Raw genomic sequence first — 21791 nt, forward strand, 5'->3', positions numbered from 1 at the left:
AAATGGCTGACCAGCAAAAGAGGAAGACGTAAGTAAATGAAGTAAATGAAAAGAGAGAAGGATCAGGAAAAAGACAAACATGTAACCAAATACTAATAAATCACCATTCAACTCTGTTAACACCGCCAGCCCCCTGTGCTCTGTGACCAGAGTAAAACCCCATCCCCGGCACCTCCCTGCTCTGAGAGGGCGGAGTCATTTTGAATGTTGGGAGGGGAGACCTGACCTCCATCGCGACTCCCGGGGCCCACCAAGCTACAACCAGGGCCATGGCGTACCAGCACAAACTGGCAGAGAAACTGACCATCCTCAACGACAGGGGGAGAGGCGTGCTGATACGGATGAACTACATCAAGAAGGTGAGCAGCAGGACGTCAAAAAACGTTTTTTCCCCCAAACTGTCAAAGTACAAAGAAGGAACCAAAATATATGTTGTCTGTTTGGCCTGAATGCTCATTATTCTTAATAGATGTTCTCAAGGAAATGGTGTATGTAAATGCAAGAAATTGAGATGAATTACAAATACAGATATTATGCATATAAGAGAACTAAGTAGTGCTTACTGCAACCTCTAGAATATATACTCATAACTATCAGAAGTAAACTTTTCAACCTTTTGTGCTTGATCAGATTATAAGAAGCCTATTTTTTGTGGGATAGTTAAAAACACAGCAGCTACTTCAGCTTGTAACTTTTGTGGATTTGCCGTGATGAGGCATCACGCCTAGACCATTTTGAATTGCCAAAGCCGCAAGAGCAGCGAAAGAGGAAGTTTCTCACACAGGAAGCTGAGCTGCTCAGGCTGAAAAGCGAACGGCCCCATAAACGCATGACACTCGCATGACTTAAATATCAGGAAGAATGTGTTTCAATGCCATTTCAGTAGTCACAATGTTCAATGTAACAAAGGACTGTGACAGATGAGCGCATTACAGATTCAATGGCTGGAACAGCAGACTGAATTTTATAGTGTTTTTCACACTGGGACAGAGGACCAAAAGATGAAAACATGACACACTGAATGTCATTCCCTTTTCTTCTGCAGGCATGCTCAGACTCCAAACTCCGACCTTCCTTTTTGATGGACAAGGCCATGGAGTCGGCCATGAAATACATCAACAAGAAGTTCCCCAGCATCGACTTCAGGGGCTCGAGTGTGAGTAGTCAGCATGCATCACATGGCCCCGCGGTTCACCATCTAGTTCCTTCAAATGGAACAAGATTCTGCTGCACTTCACACACACGTTTTATTGCCACGATTGTGTGCAGAGCAGGGGAAATGCTCCCTCAGTGCAAAATTAGACATAAAAGGAAACAGACACTGGGTGATAAATCAGGAACCAACAAAAGAGGCAGCAGCTGCACACTGACAACAGACACAACGAAACATGCCGTTGACACAGAATGTTGAAGCACATCACAGACACGCCATCAAGTTTCTGCAATACATCACTCTCACAGTTCCTGGCTTGGAGGTGTAGACCTGCAGATCAGCGTTGTTGACAGATATTTGACCGCGTCTCTGCACTGAAACCGATTGTTCCTTGGAAAGATTCTTCTGCGAGTACTCAAATTAGCCAGAGGCTCAAATTAGAAATAAAATGTATGAAAAGCCGGGAAAAAAAGTTTATGGCCAAATGGATCTATATTGAATATATAGCAGGCCTCGCATGCCGTCAGCAAATTAATGCTTTTTTGGCAATATTTATTTCTCAGCAGAACAGACGGTCCATCACAGGAAAATAACTTCAGGGAGGCTTGAAAGTCTTTAGGCTTACATCTGCAACACATTAAGCATTAAGCAGAGTATCACATGTCTTTATAAAAGGACCCTTCTCTTCATTCTTTTAATAGGTCTCGTACAATACCGTTTGAAAGTTTAATGCAGTAGTGAAACTAATGAAAGGTTTTTCATTTTCATATTTCAACATGAACTCTAAGCATGTAAAAAGGTGTAAAGTGGTGATAATTTTATTTGATTTCAGAAAGACTGTTGATATCTTAGGTGGTGGTAGTAGCCTAGTCGAATAAGACACTCGCCTATGAATCATACATTTAAACCCCACTTGCTACCATTGTGTCCCTGAGCAAGACACTTAACCCTGAGTGTCTCCAGGGGGGACTGTCCCTGTAACTACTGATTGTAACCCTGAGTGTCTCCAGGGGGGACTGTCCCTGTAACTGAATGTAAGTTGCTCTGGATAAGGGCGTCTGGTAAATGTAAATGAACTGGCGACTGACCAATCCTAACTCAACAAGCAAGTCTACTGATGTAAAACAAACACACCATTAGATGTGGTCAAGGTTGTAGTATACCTCACTTGTGGTTGCCAAAAATAATTATTTCTGTCACACGTACCAGTACTGGCCAAACATTTGGACACACCTTCTCATTCAATGTGTTTTCTTTATTTTCATGACCATTTACACTGGTAGATTCTCACAGGCCACTAGTATCAGGCGGCTGTTAAGCATCGTTCTTAACTGTTATCCAAAGCGATTTCTATAGATTTTGAGTTTACAAAATTAAGAGCCCTGATAAGGCCTAACTTGTCCTTTGTCCAAACAAAACCTGTCAGACACTCATATGAAAACACCTAAATATATTGCTAAAGGTACAGTTATGTCACCAACAATGTCTTTTTTTTGCATTAATTAGCGAATTATCAATCAACATTGGTTTTGAGTTCAATTTACTAAATATTGTATGTCACTAATGTTTTTTTTCCCTTTTCTAGCAACATCTAAGCAACATTCAGAAACAAAAAACTATAGTTCTGGAGGGTCTGAGCAGCTACTATGAGTCCTTCTTAGATGTCATGGAGTTCAGGGTGAGGATCTTTAATACCCAGAAATGTCCTGCTTTACTTTACTTTACTTTACTTTACTTTATTTGGCAGACGCTTTTATCCAAAGCGACTTACACAGTCATTCATTATGTTTTTCTACGGTGGTCTTCTGCCACTGTACTCTGTGCTCGCTGGCATCAATGGCCACTGTCATCTCCAATGAAAAGAGATGCCGTTTCAATAAAGACCCATCATATAATTTGCAAAGCATGTCAGCCTTAGTAATTCAGTGTTATGAGGGTCACAGATGGGGAAAATTGCAAACTGTCAAACACTGATGAAAGCTTTAATGAGAAATAGCAACAGGTTTGCAAAGGTAATTGGACGTCCATTATATATTGACAGCTTTTATATGAAAATGTCTTTTTTTTGTTGCCTGTATTCCTCATAGGACCATGTTTATGAATTGTTGAATACAATAGATGCATGCCAGTGCTTCTTCAACATTGTAAGTATGGAACTGATTAGAGGTCTAAAAATGGAGTTACATTCTGATAAATTATATATAACATTTGTTATTTTCTTCACTTCAGACGGTCAACTTCGACTTCACAAAGAGCTTCTTGGACCTCATAGTCACCTATGCATCAGTAATCATTATGCTGTCTCGCATAGATGATAAGAAAGTACTAGTGGGCATGTACAACTGTGCACATGAGATGTCTAATGGAAACAGGTGATGCTTCTGAGCCGACTCTTTGATCTCATTTAGAATTTTCTCTGTTTCTTGGCTTCCTCAACCCATCTTTTAGTTGTTCCTGTGTAATGGTGTAGCGGTATACTGTAATATGGCTAATCTTAACCATAAACATTTGACTATACCACTGTAGATTTTTCTAAATATGCAATCCAGAAGGACATCAGGGACATTGGTCAACTCCACACTGACATGCAACAATTTGTGACAGCTATTAGAGCAGATTGAAAAACGCTGTGAGAACATACGCTGTTTTATCACAAATGCTCTTTACTGCCATCTATAGGATGGGGATTTAAATGGCAGCAGAATTTTGGGTCTCTGGCATGGATCCGGAGTAGAATTTTTCATGGTCCTGAACAGACCTACAAACAGAATGACTGGTGTAAATGGTACTCATGCATGTACAGAATATCTGTTTCAATTTGTTAAAAGGTGTTACAGTCTAATTTAATGTCCTCAGAACATCCCCACCATGAGGCACATATCACTACAGTACATTATAAGAAAATCACACTGTGAACATTTCATTCTGTTGGACATGTCACACACGCTATGTACACACTGCCTCTATAATGTGTCCAGTGTAACTCTATGACATACTTCAGAAATAATTATCTGAAGGCCAAAACAGTGGCAATGCCTAGCAACCAGTGTACTATGACAACGAAGCGGCGCACAAGAGAAAATCGCCGCGCGTCTCAGTAATTACAGATGATTGCACACAGTATCCAAGAACTAATTGCAGTGCAATTTGTTGGAAAATGCAGCAGCATCCCACCAACCTAGAGGGGGGTTCGTAGGTCAATCCAGATATTACAGTCATTATTGCAGTAGAATGGTGTGAGAATTGGAAAGATCCGTATAGATGCAACAAATCAAACATGCACATTACATTAATATCACTACAGTACAGCACCATTGTGAAAAGCGTCCAGTATTCTGTGCTGTGGAAGAATGGCTATGTGCTTACGTGTGTCCTGTGCCTGAGGACTGGTTTAGAGAACCACCGCTTTACTGGATTCGAAGCTTCACGATTTGTTTTGCAGCGAACCTTCATACCCACGCCTCGGCCAGATGTTTCTGGAATATGAGCAACCGCTGAAAAAGCTGACAGAGGAGTTTGGCCCACACACCAAGGTGAACGCAAAAACCATTATAAGAAACCACTTATGAATGCATTACATTACTGCTCGTACTTCTGGTAACGTTAAACCATAGAAAAAATGGCTACTGCGGGCTGATTGAGGGGGAAAATGTCGATTCTCTGGTCTCATTCGTGAATGTTGTTGAATGGTGATGTACATCGTTTGTAACGTGTGTCTGTGTCCCCCGCGGTGGCAGGTCGTGACGGAGGCCTTGCTCTCGCTGCAGATGGTGTACCCGCGCCGGAATCTTCCGGTGGAGCAGTGGCGCAGCGCCCAGCTCCTCAGCCTCCTGAGTGCCCCCGCTGCCATGCTGAGCCCAGCCTGCTGTGACACAGTGAGTGTGGCTCGTGGTGCCAACCCTGCCCACCGTGCCAATCAGCCCAAAAAAAGGCACTTACTAAATGCTTTGAAGTGGCATTGTTTTCTGTGACGCCGCTGGGTGCCTCCTAACGGGTCCTTGAACTGGGAAGAAAAACAACACATGACAAAAAAAATGAAATACAGTCACACAACGTAATCAGAAGCAGTGAACCATTCCTGTTTTGACTTACATTCCATGCATAATCATTTTCAATCATTTCAAGTACTAAAAGCAATGGACAATAAACCATATGGCCAATATTCATTTACTAAGCTATAGGCATTCATTTGTGAATCAAATATGTTAAAATTGTTTCCTGGATTGGGAGAAATGTCTGTCCTCTCTAGGTGTCTGGTATCATATTGCCAGCAGGAGACACGTGGGAGGGACGTGTGTTCTCTACAGATCTTATCACTTCACATTCCTCCAGTTCCCTTTTTGTGTTGCCAGGTGTTAGTAATTTTCTGCTAGGTTGTGTACCTCACACAGCCTCTGAAGGAGGAATTTGCTGGAACATTGTTGATGTTTGCTTTTTGAATTGAGACATTCACAAAAATCCAGGAAAAAGATAGACTTTTCTCATAAAGTGAACGTTTTCAATAGAAATGATCTTACATAATATAATACGTCTGTCTCCACAGATGGCCTGTGAGTATCTGTCCATGGACGTGATGGAGCGCTGGATTATTTGTGAGTATCAGTCATCACATGTAGTCAGATTTCAGAATGAAATAACAAGCAAAATAATAAATGCACATTGAACAAAAACAATTAAAAGAAATATATATATATATATAGTTATTACAGAGCACCCTTCATAAAAAAGCTGCATTATAAAATCTTCTTAATTGGCCAGTGACTAAACATTAAAAGAAAACAAATGTCAGCAGAATGAAGCAACAAATGAAGGAACCTAAATTTTTTTTGCCTGAATCATTATTCTGATCATGTTCTTTGTGGGTTCTTTGTTTTCCAGTGGGATTCCTGCTCTGCCACAGCAGCTTGAACACAAATGCAGCCTCCCAGGAACTGTGGAAGATGGCCCTACGCAGTGGACTCTACTTAACCCTCATCAGGGATGAGGTGATAAATATCCACAAGTTCTCAGAGGACTACTTTGATGGCCTTAAAGGGTAAGAAATGTTGAATAGAATGTGTCTGCATTTCAGAGCTAAGCACATTCTCATCAGTCACAATTTTAAAGATTTAATATAATAAACTGACCACCGTTCTATGGCACCAGGCCACAAATATTGGTCCAGGGGTGACCTCTGATATTGAAGAACCTGCACATTTAATAGCTCAAAACAGGGGCAGTGGTTGGCCTAGCAGGTAAGGAAACAGACCTGTAATCGGATGGTTGCCGCCCACTGCCCACTAGGTGGTGGGTTAAATGCAAAGGACACAGTGTTTTACAATTACTTCACTTTCACCAACCTATGGTATTTCAATGCAGTCTCCAATCCAACAATTAACCACACCCCACCCTGCTTAACTTCCAAGATCAAATGGAAGCCATAACTGGAGGGTGAATGGGAAGATATATCTGTGGTGTAAACAACGAGAGGATGATGCTGTATATGTAATATCTGAAACAGTATATTCCCTTTTTGCATTTAGATACAGTAAACGTGTGGCGGACATCAAAGAGTGCCGAGAACATGTGGTAACCAACTGGTGAGTTTCTTTTGATCTGACTTTACTGCTATCATTTTCACACCATGTCGTCATATTCATCCTCACCATTCTTTTTCTTTTTTTAATCTGGTATTTGATTGGAAGATGAAAAAACTAATACAAAATGAATGGATTAATAAATAAATAACATCGGTGCATTACACAAGACAAAGCAAGGGAACACTAGGCCCACACAATATGCAGGCTGAGGAGACTGAAAGGCTTGTTTAAGACCCCTATTAAAATATATCATCCTTGTAAATGAATGTCTATGAAAAGATGCTCTAATAAGGCTCTAATATGGAAATATTGTTCTAAGAGTTTTGCATATGAACCACTCATGTCTTTATCTTGATTCAGCGGAGCAATACACAGAGAGAAGAGGCACTTCCTCAGAAATGCAGTGAAAGAGCTGTACAAAATTTTAGAAGATGAGCCGGGACTGCTGGGACCAAAGGTGGGCTAAGCTCTGCTTCTGTGGTTTACTTCACGCTGCCGGTGTGCATCCTCACGGTGAAAAGCACTTTAAGTGCTAAACCAGGCTGGAAAGGCTGGTTGACCTTGTTGCTTTCTAGCACACAGTAGTTCCGCATCAGAAATGTGTCATTACCTGCTGCGCCGCTCCTCCACAACCTTTTCACAGAAAACACACCAAATATTATCAGAAAGCAAAATTCAAGCACTCGCTACAAAAAGCAATACTGTGACTGTCTCCATGGCAATTGAAGCGCTGCCATGCCATCTCTTCTGTCCCCCTGTTTCCATCAGGCATTATTTGTGTTCATGGCCCTGTCATTCTCCCGTGACGAAATAGGCTGGCTGGTCCGTCACAGTGAGAACGTCCCTAAGACTAAGACCCCTGAAGACTATGTGGACTCGTGAGTTTTAAATAAATTATTGTCAAAATCACAAACAAAGGCAAATATTTTGCAATTGAAACCAGGTTGATTAATCAAAACATATGCAATAAATATTATTATGTTAAAAGCATATAAAATATAAACCAATGCATATAAAACCAACTGGATTTTGAATAGATTTGTAACAGTTCTTTGTGTGTGTGTGTGTGTGTGTGTATGTGTGTGTATCTGTGTGTATGGCCAGTCAAATAGCAGAGCTGCTCTTCTACATGCAGAGGCTGCGGACTCTGCTCGCCAAACACAACAGTGTTATACAGCGCTACCACGTCATGTACCTGGCCCAGTTCGATTCACTGGTGATTAATGACACCATTCAGGTACGACAGCACTACGCACTGGTCACAGGTACAGGATCAGACATGACATTACTACAGAGGCTGATGAAGATCCATGCTTTTGTATGTTTAATACCCTTTTGCTGCTCGTGGATTTTTGTGACAATAATTAATACTAATGATCAAGTAAGCAATAATTCAAGAGCCACAAGGTGGTGCGGTGGTTAGCATCGTGGCTCTGGTAGAAGTGGAGAAATGCTCATGGACCGTGAGTGAGTATACGTAGTCATGTTGTGCTGATTAATCTTGTAATGCCTCATTAAGTACAACATTGTGAGATCAGAACTAATGTGGTTAGATATGTAATGGGAACTTTTCATTTTGATATTGTAGTTGATGTAAAGATTTCTATTCCGTTGTTCGTGTATCTGCTATATGATTTTCAAACTATTAAGCATGAGCAGGGTGACAAAATTGGCAACAAAACATAAACTTCCCACCCATCTCACTAATTCAACAAAACCATCTTTAAGTGAAAAGTTATTGTGATGGACTCCAGCACAGCACTTGGCGACACAACGAAACGTGTCCTCTGTTTTTAACCCTTCACCCTCAGTGAGCAGTAGGCAACCATGAAAGGCGCCAGGTGAGCAGTGTGATCATTTATCATGCGGCCTTATCCAGAATGACTTAGTTGCGATGTAAAAACAAATGATAGTGAAAAGATGGCTAATTTTATTATTGATCAGACATATTTTGTGCTGATGACAGTGAACATGGTGGGAGACCAACTGTGTACCATTGTTATTGTTGTTTAAGCAAAACCATAATTTACTATCCTAAAACAACATGCATTGTGTGGATATTATGTGTCAGATTTACTCCCAAAGTGGTCAAATTTTGAATTTTCACTCAAATCCCATGGCTACTAAGTGTCTCCGCACAGTCGAATGTCTGATTGCTCCTCAATATGATTAATGATGTTTTTACGGTGCTTGCACACGTACGCCTTACAGTTTTTATGACGTCCCTCCTTATCCCCCCCTCAACTCGAGTATTGTTTACGATCAGTAGTTACAGGGACAGTCCCCCTGGAGACACTCAGGGTTCAGGGTCTTGCTCTGAACCTGTGACTTTCTGGTCTTCTGGTTCACTAGGCTAATACCTGCAGAAATGAACACAAGCGCCTGGTATCACATTTTGTTACATATATTTGTATGGGTATATTTTACAAGGCTATGTAAAAGAAACCATGACCTCTGATTTCAGTCTTGATGTAGATACCCTGCTTAGGGTGCAGCCTGTCCTGCCAAGCCTGTCCTGCCAAGTCCAAATCAATACATTCGGCAGTGGCGATGCCAGAGGTCATGTTGTGTATATTTAATGTTGTGGTCCGTTGAATACATTCTGTAATCTGAGTATGACAGCTGCGGTTTCTCTTCTTCTGCAATTACATAACAGGCAGCAACATATACAAATCGATAATAAAAATTGTGATCAAAATGGAGGAGATCTGATTCTTGTCTTCTCTAGAGCATGTATGTGTGTCCAGAAGAGGAGTCGGTACTGATGTCATCTTTCATCTCCATCTTGTCAGCATTGTCACTTAAGCAAGGTGGGTGAGATATGTTTGTGCCTTTAGATATGCACCCTCCATTTCAGGCCACCCAAGCAGAAGATGACATCCCACTTTCTATTTTTGACAGTGGAAAACGGGGAAGAATTTGATTTCAAGGCCCTCAGGCTTGACTGGTTACGCCTACAGGTACCCTGAGTGACCTCAATTTGTCTCATGTCACAGCATGAGTTCCAGCTCACAATTGTAGGAGGAGTATAGCTGTTTTTAAAATGTCACAGACCGGCCCTAATGCTGGTACGTCTCCGTCCCAGGCCTATACCAGCGTGTCCAAGGCCGCTCTGGCCTTGAAGGAGTACCCCGACCTGGCCAAGATCATGAACATGACACAGTTTCACACCAGACTGATGGACGACATTGATGGCCTTCTGGTGGAGGCAGCCGACATTTCTATCTTGTGGTGGGTTTAAAAGCAGCTGTTAATCCTTTATACAAGCCAGGAACCAGCCAGAGCTTTGACACGTGATATTCATTAAAACACAGCATGTTTTAAATCAAGTCCTTTTAATGCATTTTTTTTATTTCAATGGACTGCAAAACAAAAGGCAAAATCTCTATATGAGGAGTGGTTATATTACCAGACATTTTTTACTGGGTCAGACAACATGTTTTAATAGATCTCAGTTGTTTGGGTTTTTATTAGTTAGTAGTAATGGGTTCATAAATCAAATTTTTATAGACAACTGTTCAGCCCTTTATTTTTGTAGTGTTGTAGTCGTTTTAGTTGTGTGGATCTCTCATATCAAGCATCTAAAACATCTGCACTGACCTGCTGACTGAATGATGTTGCATTTGTGCCATAAATGGAAATCAGGCAAGAAATGTTGTGGCTATTCTGTAGAGTCAATGTCCAATACTTCTAATAGTTCATATTCAAATGACTGTGTGACTGCTTTCAGCTACTACCCACGGGTGTTTGAGAAGATGTTCACTCAGGGCAGCGAGGATGTGGCCATGCAGAGGTACCTGATGGCATTCCCGATGGCCTGCACTCACTTCAACCAGAGCTGCCATGACATGTGCCCAGAAGAGGTCAGTAGTGAGCAGCATTCACCAAGCCGCAGACACACACACACATTCACACACTCGTTCTCCAACATATACACACAAGCCACTGCCATCTGGCCCTAATTTAATTCATATATCTAAAATTACCTCATAATGTAAAACAGTCGTAGAAGGAAGGAATGAAATGTGAGATTATGACATGATATCCTCATAAAATATTGCTCTTGTGATCAGAAGTGATCTGCTTTTGAGCCACAGAAGATAAAAAAAACGCACACACCACTTAAACCACTTTAACGTTTTCAGGGAAGGCGGAGAACAATGAACTCTATCCTGTTTGCTGCTCTTCTCGTTGCTATGCTGTAGATGGAGGAGATTGAGAAGAGAAGCCTGAAGCTGTGCGTGACCTTCCTGGAGGAGATCGCCCGGCAGACCTGCACGGTTGTCTTGGAGATTTGTGCAGAGCAGTGCAACCTTAACGACCAGGTGAATCAGCGGTAGACAGGGAGGTCAGGGGTTATCCAACTCATTCAGTCTTCACCGAAGGTGGGAAGGAGAGGGCAGATTTATTTATTTTTTTAATTCATTAAACATTGAAATTGCCAGATTCACTCTGTCATTGAGCCGCTTACTCTTATTTCCTGAGTATTAATTAAATGAATTTAGTGTAATAGATAAGTAAATAAACAAACCACATATACAAATGTGGGTGACAAACGGATCAGAGATCCAGCGATGGACGTCAAAGTCTTTCCCGTTGCCTTGGGATGAATTCTGTTTAAAACTCCGCTGATGGCATGCCGGGAATGTTGTGGCTCTTTTGTAGTCTTTTTTATGGGACTGTCAGTTTGATTCACCGTTCAGTAATAAACACCGTAAACACTGTTTAAAGCTTTAATTTAATTTAAATAAAATATGGTGGTTACGCTTTTGGGCTGAGGTGGTATTTCTCTTCAAACCATTCTGTTTACAGGAGAAAAAAAAAAGAGACCTAGGGCCTGGAGGGGTACATAAGGGCCTTCTTTCCAAGTGTGACAACAACCAGAGACTAGCTCTGTTAATATAAATCATGCCCATACTTTTCCTGGTGCCCCTAGGTAGTGGATTTAAACATCCTTTGTTTCTTCGGAAGTGCATCCACATTTTCCATGCTTTCGTACTTGAGCGTCCCTTGTGTCAACAGGTCCAATAATAATAATGAAAAAAACAACAACTGTGCTGTCTCTGTCCCCTTCTAGCTGCTGGCTAAGCACTGTGCTGATACCATCAGCAGGGCTCGCAACAAGAAGCAGAAGAAGCAGATGCCCAAGAAGGGAGAGGTGCAGAAAGAGAAGCCAGGCACGGAGAGCCAGAGAAAAGACAGGGCCATCGTGACCAAGTAATGACCTGCTGTCAACCTGACTGCACAACTAATCATGATCTCATAACTGATACCATGACTCACATGAAACATTACTGTCAGGTAATGCGTGGCGGGGAGGAAAAAGGATGTGAAAATGCTTGACTCACAAACAGAGGATATGAGAAATGAATCAAATGAAACATGAACACACAAAACAACAAATGACGAATAACAGGACAGGCCAGGACATAGTAAGGACACGTTTCTGAACACAATTAGGTAAAATATATAGAAATCGAACGAGAATTGCTGGTGTCTTCCTCCTGTAAGTTGCTTTTTATAAAAGCTTCTGCAAAATAAAGTAAAATAAAGTTAAGTAAAGTAAATTAGATAGTCAGGGAGCACACGCTGGTGTCAGAAAGTGCCGATTATTAGTTAATGATTAGTAGATATCGGCCTTGTTAAAATGTTTTTTTGTCACAACCAAGGGGGGAATGGAAAGAATGGGGTAACACAAATAGGGAAATGGAGCAAGAATAAACCACCATGCCTTGCGCAGAATATCATCCCCTCTGGTACCACAATGGGTGTCCTGCAGGGCTGATAAAAAAGCTACCCGCTGGTCTCTGTCAAGCACAAACGTCCTAGTTCAATGGAGAACAACCAGGGCCCAGGGTGGAGAATTGCTCTCTCGATCCCTGCTGCTGCCTGGTTTTATCACGCGGCTGGGCGAGATCAGGGCTTGTCCTCTGATGACGATGTGATGATCCAGGGATCATCACATAGGTTGCTTCATTGCACATTGCACCCTAGCTCGGGATGCACCAATTTTTCAGCTATAAAGAGGTATCAGTTGTGTTGCACATAGTTGCATTCTGGATGTTTTTTGCACTATGACAGTCAACCAATAGGGATCGTACTAAAAATAAATTAATTATGAAGATTCTTGGTGAATGAATGGCAAGAAGAAAAAAAGAAAAACACTGGTTTTGCTTATCAGTCTAATTATCACATTGGTATTCATATCGATAGGCCCATAACTGGTGTATCCATTATTTGCATGACTAACATAGAGGATGGCAAGCTGTTTTTATTTTCCTTTCAGTTTGCATCTCTGCAACTTCACAAACCACGACTGATCGTTTGTCTCTATTTCAGCATGGATAGGATGCATCTGACGCTGTCTGAACTCTGCACTGCCTTCAGCCACTACCCAGACTTCACCGTGTTTAACCACATTGTGGTCCCTGCTGAGTTCCTGCTCTCACAACTGGAGACTCGTCTGACCAAGTATGGGCTTCATTCACATCAGCATTCAATTCAAACTGCATGTTCAGTGCATCTTACATACATCAAAGTGTGCTTCAATCCGAACCCTACAGGGACTTTATGAACACTGGATCCTCAGTCGATCGGTCTTGCATGGTTTTAAGATAATATTTGAGCTGATGTGCAGAGGTCAGTTTGACCTCAGATCTTAATTTCTTGTTTATAGCCCTACTTCACTTTACGTCTTATTTACTGTAGCTGAGACAAACCCTCCAGTATTCAGTTTACATTTAGGGAGTGGTTGCAGCAGCACATACTGTTATGTTCAATTTCAGACAAATTAATAGAGCACATCACAACATTGCCATTTTATAATGCATTATAAGCATATTTAATAGGAAATTATTTGCTGTATATACATTGTAATTATTATTATAGCATTACAACCATTTACAATTATGAAAAGCACAGCAGTTTTTAAATGTCCACACATAACACATTAAATATCTATGCTCATAAATGCTCCATTAATTCCATGCTACCAAAAAGACTTGGTCCAGTTTGTGCTGGTGAGTGGCAGTTCGGCACAATTTACCTAAGACAATAAACAGAGTTGGTAAGCGTTCCCTGAGCCCTCTCACCATTTGCTTTTGTAGGACCATCGTGCGAATGGCAAATTATAACCAGACCACCCACGAGATCTCACGACCCTCCGACCTGCTGGCCGGGATCAGGGCATACACCGCCAGCCTACACAGCCTGTCCTGCTACATCAACATAGATATGACGCGGCTGGTAAAGTGTGTCCTGCTGCAGCAGACCCAGCCGCTCGACTCACAAGGGGGCCAAACCATCACCACCCTCTACACCAACTGGTACAACCCTCCTCTGTCAGAATTCACTGACCCTCTTTTGTCTATATTTGCATTTTGAAGAAGGAATTTTTACAGCTTCTGCATTTAGGCTTCATAGAATAATTCACCCTTTAAGGTAGTGTTACAATAATTTTACACTCTTAATGGGTTGCCAGTAATTTACAAGGGAGCACAGTTCATGCGGTTGGTCTTTTTTTCTGATTATTTGGCACTTACTGCACAGTCCAACTCAAAAGCAAGACTTTTAAATAGGGCTGCATGATTTGGGGAAAAATACCTATTGCGATTATTGAGATCAATATTGCGATATGCGATATGATAAAGGACACTTGCTTGTATATCAATGAAAAGTCGCATACTAATAGTAAAATGTTTAATTTCAAAGTGAAACATACAAACTACTTATAACAACCTGAAATGCCCTGTGCTTTCAAAATATAATATTCTACAAAATTAAATAAATCACAAAAAACTCTTTTACATTACTGTCGAACGACAAACCCTGGTAAGGCTAAACAACTGTTTTGATTATATTTGGCCATTATAAAATCCCGTATTATAGTTCTTATGTTTAACCAAAACGTTGTTTGGAGGCTGAATTGAACACAGGGATGCATAGCTTTTCTAGCATAGCTAAGGTTAATATTTGTAACCTGAGGTGAATTTCTTTAGGAAACTTTCAAAGTTTGAGACAAGTTAACAGCTAAGAAGTTTAGCCAAAACGTTGTTTGGAGGCTGACTTGAACACAGGAATGCATAGCTTCGCTAGCTTAGCCTAGCTTAGCTAAGGTTAAGACTTATAAAACGGGATTTTATAATGGCCAAATATATTCAAAACAATTGTCCAGCCTTACCTATGAAATGAAAATCCCCGGGATCTGGTTTGGAGCATACAGCGGTTTGTACAGCCCCGAGCAGCACAAGAGGGAGGCATTTTTATGCACTTCTCTCCATAGACATGTATATGCTTCACGCCACAGCAGAGCCTGTCGAAATATGGCGGCGACGTTGACGTACGCTGCAGCGCGTCATGCGTCTATCCATATGTCTCCGAATTGAAAGTCATGTGACCAAATACGTCACATCCGACTGAAGTGAGACTTCAGTCAGCGCGCAAACTTTGAGAGAATGGATCGGATATGTTGCCGATCCAATCCATGTACTAATCATCGCAGCTTTTCGCGTTCATGTAATCACACAGACTGACATCGCGATTACGATTGCAATTAGATTAATCGTGCAGCACTACTTTTAAACAAAAAACTACATGCAATTGCAACAACGAATTAACTTTGCTTCAAATGTTCACATACCAAAGGCCCAAAATAGAGACCGGTAGAGAGTGGCCATGTTCACACTGTATGCATAGTTGACTTGATCTTTTTTGCCATGTAGAAGAACTGTGCTGACCTGGTTATGGAAGCATCTGCATATACTACTAAAGAAACATGGGCTCTGCATATACTACTAAAGAAACATGTTAAACAGTCAAAAGAACAGAATTCTGCATTTTTTCGACTGTAAAAGTACTGGTGCATGTCTCCTTATCTCGTCAAAGTGGCCACTGAGTGTGCTCTGGTCGTTTTATGTAGGTACCTGGAGGGCCTTCTACGCCAGGCCAGCAACGCAGTCATCATTCACTGTCCCACAATGCACTGCTTCATGAACCAGACCATTGAAAACGAGCGGACCTTCCATGCTGAGGAGTTCTCTGACATAGTTGGTAGGCATTGGAAATCATTTTACAATTCTGAACCTTTGATTTTATCCAACATGGTTTCCCACTGGTCTTTTACCATTACAAAAAAGTGAAGTGATTGTCACATGTGATGCACAGCAGCACGGCACACGGTGAAATTAGTCCTCTGCATTTAACCCATCACCCTGAGTGAGCAGTGGGCAGCCATGACAGGTGCCCGGGGAGCAGTGTGTGGGGACAGTGCTTTGCTCAGTGCACCTTGGCGGATCGGGACTCGAACTGGCAACCTTCTGATTACGGGGCCGCTTCCTTAACCGCTAGGCCACCACATTACACAAAGCAGTACAGGAAAGGATAACAATTATATTAATAGTGTATAAACTTCCATTTTGGGTCATGGTCTTAATAGATGTGCACTGATAAGCAATTCAGCTGTGCAACAGCTGCCGAGCTGAATTTCTGAATGCCCAAAAGCTGAATTTCTACAACCCTCAAGTCCCACTGTTGAGCTTGACGTGATGTGAGGCATACATGTGAACGTTGGGTTATGGTCTGAATTAAAGAGTTTCACACACATGCCTCTCTAATAACTTTTATTATGCATTATTATGGCCTAACAATCAACTGTGATTCATTTAAAAAGTGTGATTAATTTGTTCATTAAAAAAAAAAGATTGACAGCCTTAAAAAAGGTAAACCAATTAAACCTTGCTTTACTAATGATGTTGTCTGTTACTAACAAGGTAGTGCTGATCTAAATTATGCAGGTGTCACTTTTTTTTTATGCAGGTGTCACTGTATGTATGTTTGCACACATACAGAATGTTTCAGCACTAACTGCCTTAATTGTGGCTTGTTTGGGTAAAGGTGTTTCCATATCTTACCTTTTGCAACACTCCAGAGATCAGGGAGAAGTTCAGCCTTATTGGTCTCTGAAGAGAAATCCGCTCCACACAAACAAGACTGCAGTTTTCCATTCAGAGCCGCGACACCTTGCACACCCACATGCTGAAGATGAATTTGTCAATGTGCTCCTCCACCACCGTGTTCCTCACAACCCCCTGAGCAGTGTCAATAGGTTAACTCTCATGGACTCCCCTCCAAATATATATTTGTATGCTGTGACTCACTGCTGCCCTTTTTTTTTGTAGTGTGACGGCTCAGTCAAGTCCAGACCTTAGAATCCTGGAGTGCACAATGAATAATAATGAATTTATGATTAAGAAAAGTCCACAGTAGAATTTAAATGATGGGCTATGAAAATGTTCTTCAGTCCTTGAGGGGTGGTCTATATGCTGGAGGCCTGCTAGGCAGTAGGAATTTTGTGTGGATATATAGATATATTACAGAATTCTGACAGTATCTTTGACCTTAAAAAAGAGCCTGTTCATGAAGTCAGGCATGTGATGCACCATCTAGAAGATCAGAGTACCAAGGAATGTTTGTCTGGTGTAATTCAGACATGGTCCGAAATAGTCTAAAATGATGTCATTGTTATTTAATGTCACTTAAAACACGAAGGAACAAAACGTGAACTTGACAGCATGTAATGTGTTTGGCCCCAGAAATGCAGGCCTTGGCTGAGCTTCTGGGTCCCTATGGGCTCAAATTTCTGAGTGAGAACCTGATGTGGCACATCACCTCACAAGTGGCAGAGCTAAAGGTAACAGTTCACTCAATGCAGACAATCTTTCCACTAGTTCCACCGCTAAAGTACCTGCTGTTCATTCCAAAACCACTAGGTGCACCATTCTGAGTTCATTATTTATAATAGGTAGCATTAGGAATGTAACGATGTTCTATGAATTTGCTAAAAATCGTTATAAATGTGTTAGGATTAAAACATTGAGTTTGAAAATAAACTGCGATGCAACCAACTCTGTGTATTAGGAAATACGCCGATTGTGTGTAATGCTCAGTGGTGGCAAAAACCAATGAGCATAGTGAGTGAAGAGCCAAAATATTCAATGGACTGACTTCATTTGTAATATGTTTGCTGTGTTGCATCACAGTTGCGTTGAGTTGTTTTACCAAAACTACACATCCAGTCAGCAACATGCAAGATTTAGTCATTTTCTACAATTATTTTTTAATGTTTTTTGCTGTAAAATGCCATTTTATGTGATTGATTGACAGGAAAAAAACAATAGTGCATTGTTACATCTCTGTTTAGAATTATTTGCCTGTCTTCTTGATATCCAGTGAATGGGAATACATAATTAAGCAGCTAACGAGTTTGCTTACTTTGCACTTGTTGGAGTTTTCTGAACATGGTTTTGTTCCTTAGAAACTTGTAATAGAGAACATGGACACCTTGGTGCAGATGAGGGCCAAGTTTGACAAGCCGGAGACAATGGCCAACCTGCAGAAAAAACTGACAGGTGCTAGAAAAACAACTACATTAACGGTGACCCTACGGCAGGATCTTACTGATCTCCTCCTGTTGTCATGTTGGCAGGCTGTGAAAATGTTTTGAAGAGGATGACCATCATCGGGGTGATCCTGTCTTTCAGGGCCATGGTCCAGGATTCACTTGGAGATGCATGTGACCTTACAGCAGTTCTAAAATATTATACACTCCATATAACAAATGCTATGTAATAAACTTTGTACATACTGTAATCCTGGGATTAGATCCTTGCAAAAGGAATCATTTGGGAGGCTTTCGTTTTCTTTAGTCTGATTTGGCTGGAGATCATGTGGACATGATGTGAACTTACCCAGGGACTTTCCCTTGTTTTTGGGCACAGATCATGCAGAGACACTGCCCCTTCCTCATGGGACCCATTGAATGCCTCCGGGACTTTCTGCCTCCAGATTCTGACGTAAAGGTAAACTACATAAAAACACCCACAGCCACAAACCACCATGAGGCACCAATTTTGGGCAAATAAGTGATTAAAATGGGCTTGATTGTGAGAAGATAACTTAAGAAGCAGTAAGTGACGCCGGTAATGCGATCTGCTGTGTTGAGGTGGTCACTGTGGGAGGTGAAAAGTCCCAGCTTGGTTTTGCTCACTTCAGAGATGACAGTCATGCTACGACACAAACCCATCCTGATCCCATTGACATAAACATTGGTCACAGCCTGGTCACGGTCCGGTCTGGAATAGTCTGATGTTGGTGGCTTCTTGGCAAATGGGCTTACTGTGTAATCAGCAAGAAGCATTGGCATTTAATTATAGAAACTGCTGTTAAATGATAGTTTATACAAGATTACAATACTCAAAATATTCAAAGCTATGACGATATATATGTTTTTGTTTGCACGAGATTTAAGAATATGAATAGAATATATAAAATATTTATATAAATTGCTATAAATGTGTCAGGATTAAAACATTTTGAGATGGAAATAAAGTGTGATGCAACCATTTCTGTGTACTAGGAAATAAGCTGGTTGTGTGTAATGCTCACAACCAGGTTGTGGTGAAGAACCAACAAGCAAAGTGAGTGAAGAGCAACAATATTCAATGGACTGACCTCCATTTGTAACATGTCTGCTGGGTCGCATCAGAGTTGTGTCCTATGTCTTACCAACACTACACGTCCAGACAGCTGCACATGCAAGACTTTAAGATTCAGAACAAATATTTGTATTTTTTTTATTCATTTTATAATATTATTTACTTGTTATGATATTATACAATGAATGAACCTTCACATAGTGGAATTTCTGCTGGTCTTCTTGAAGCAGCGAATGTATTTAAACTATAGGAATTAAAATATTTTTGTCCAGTATGATGTACCATTTTGCTTTATGTAGATTATTGTCTTGTAAACATTACCGCTGTATTCCCAGATGACCCTCAGTGTGTATGAGCTGGCCTCGGCATCAGGTTTGCCATGCGACATTGACCCTGTGCTGGTCTCTGCTATTGCCAGCATGCGCACAGGTAAATTCCATCGTCCACAGAATCCTCATTGCTCACAACCTCATTTCTCCTTTGTTGAACTTTGGAACATTTTCCAGATCTCAACAGCCTACCGTTTGTTTATGGCCTTACAGGCAGTATTGAGTTGTGTATGTGTAAAATTTTCATGCACAATTCTTTCCACAGACAACTCATCCAGTGAGGAAGAGTACAAGCTGACGTGCCTGCTGCTGGTCTATATTGCAGTGTCACTGCCCGTCCTGTCCCTGGATTCAAACTCTTTCTACAGACGTGAATATGGAGGTAACATAATGTAGTAGTTCTAGGCCCTGATAGAAGAAGAAATAAAGCATCTTGCCGCAGTGCAATAATCTGTTAGTGTTGGCATCTTGCCTTTTGAACCCAAGCTACTCGTCTCTGAGTCTCGGCCAACATCAGATGCCAAATATGCAGGGAAACAGAGCCTGGCATTTGTATCGGATTAAACTTAATTTTTTTTTTTTTTTCTGCGGTGTGTGTGCTTTAAACGTTCAGCAGCAAGTTCTGCGAGAGGTATTTCTAAAAATCACAAGTGACAGTAAGCGACCTTAATAAGTTGCTCTAGCTCCTTCTCGTATTTGTTGCTGGTGCCGGTGATGCTTTCAAGGTGAGCCCGTTACCTTCCTTTGTGTTTCCATGGTTTCGTCGTGACTGTGCGTCTTCCCACAGGCCATCAGAACAACATCCACTGTTTGACCACCGCTGTGAACCAGCTGTCTGCAGCCATGTTCACCGTTCAGAGAAAAAACATTGAGCAGCACCTCAAGGAGTTTCTTCTGGTCTGGTGTTATTTCCTTAAAAAAAAAAAAAAAGTTCACTTCTGCTTCTGTTCAGACGTTAACGCCAGCAATCTTACCTGTAGGTGGCGTCGTCCACTCTGCTTCAGCTGGGCCAAAACTCTGAGAGACTGGAGGCCAAGAACAGGGAATCCATCTACCTGCTCCTGCATCTGGTGAGCTTCAGTCTGTGTGTGTGGTTGGTAATTGACTCAGCATTTACTGCTAGCAGATGTGTATCTGTGGCTGAATCTAATTTTCCTTTAACGAAAGCCCCTCCCCTTCTGTCTGTTTGTGTTTGAGATCGTGGAGGAGTCCCCGTTCCTCAGCCAGGACATGCTGGAGAGCTGCTTCCCCTACGTTCTCCTGCGGAACTCCTACAGAGAGGTGTACAAGACCTTCATTCATACCCTCGGCTGACCCATACCTTCTGTCTTAAGGCAGTAACAGTCCACCGTGGCATGCTGGGAGATTATCATGCTAAAACTGAGAACTGGTTAAAGGACATAAGTTAAGAGAATATTATGAAATAAATGTTTATTATTGTTAAATAATTTTAAGCACTTTAAAGAAAAAAAACATTTTTAATTCTAACTGGTTTATACAGAAATCAGAAATCAAATGCATATTTTTATGAATAAAAGACTGAAGGCTAAGTGGTAAAGTGCATGACTAACTTCACACTCCCCCTTCACTGCAGTCACCTCTGCACCGTTGTCACACTGGGGACCTGTGATCAGTGACTGGGCTTGGAAATTTTGTGTCTGTTTGTGAATACAAGCACCTCACTGCTGGGTCCCTGCAGTGTTTCTGTGTGTGTGTCTGACAGAGAAGAAGGAGAGAATTTGTAGGATATAAATAGTGGATCTCTATAGTCTACACAGCATCATTGAAGGCTCAGGTTTTATTTATGTGATGACTGAAATCAGGTCAAAATCCACAAATATGTTCTTAGAGAAAATACACCTCCCATAATGGGCAATCAGTCAACTTTTTTGTATGAAATTGAAGATTACTATTCCTATAATACTGTGAATTTGTCAAGGTTTGGAGAGAGGTGACCCTCCTCCAGCCAGATTTTCCCACTCATTGTGTGGCTTAAAAAAACTGTTCAATTTTACGTGTTGTTTATTAGTGAAAATTGTGAAAATGTCATTTTGTGAAATACAAACACAGCACATGGTGCACACGATCAAATGTGTCCTCTGTATTGAACCCATCCCACTTAGCGAGCAGTGGGCAGCCATGAAAGTTGCCCGCGGAGCAGTGTGTGGGGACGGTACCTTGCTGAAGGGGACCTCAGTGACACCTTGGTGATTTGAACCCGCAACCCTACCTGCTAGGC

At 41.4% G+C, this 21791-nt stretch overlaps 1 protein-coding gene across 2 annotated transcripts; it reads left to right on the plus strand.

Moving 5' to 3' along the window:
* The first annotated feature begins 218 nt into the window (after positions 1–218).
* LOC114772875 (nck-associated protein 1-like) lies at positions 219–21102 on the plus strand. Of its 2 annotated transcripts, XM_028965595.1 has the most exons (31): positions 219–359; positions 1046–1156; positions 2739–2831; positions 3241–3297; positions 3383–3525; positions 4596–4686; positions 4891–5028; positions 5697–5745; positions 6032–6188; positions 6676–6732; positions 7093–7189; positions 7501–7610; positions 7837–7969; positions 9461–9542; positions 9634–9692; positions 9818–9963; positions 10463–10595; positions 10938–11057; positions 11810–11949; positions 13072–13203; positions 13839–14057; positions 15650–15780; positions 17322–17419; positions 18044–18137; positions 18215–18297; positions 18507–18587; positions 19559–19652; positions 19818–19934; positions 20340–20449; positions 20533–20622; positions 20750–21102. In XM_028965595.1, the coding sequence occupies exons 1-31, from the start codon at positions 270–272 to the stop codon at positions 20864–20866; spliced, it is 3372 nt and encodes a 1123-aa protein (XP_028821428.1). In that variant the 5' UTR covers positions 219–269; the 3' UTR covers positions 20867–21102. The 2 variants fall into 2 exon arrangements, with proteins under 2 accessions (XP_028821428.1, XP_028821429.1); XM_028965596.1 differs by lacking the exons at positions 19818–19934; positions 20340–20449; positions 20533–20622; positions 20750–21102 and having other exon boundaries at positions 18215–18301.
* The last annotated feature ends 689 nt before the right edge of the window (positions 21103–21791 follow it).

This window comes from Denticeps clupeoides, unplaced genomic scaffold (genome assembly GCF_900700375.1).
Source record: "Denticeps clupeoides unplaced genomic scaffold, fDenClu1.1, whole genome shotgun sequence".
NCBI lineage: Eukaryota > Metazoa > Chordata > Actinopteri > Clupeiformes > Denticipitidae > Denticeps > Denticeps clupeoides.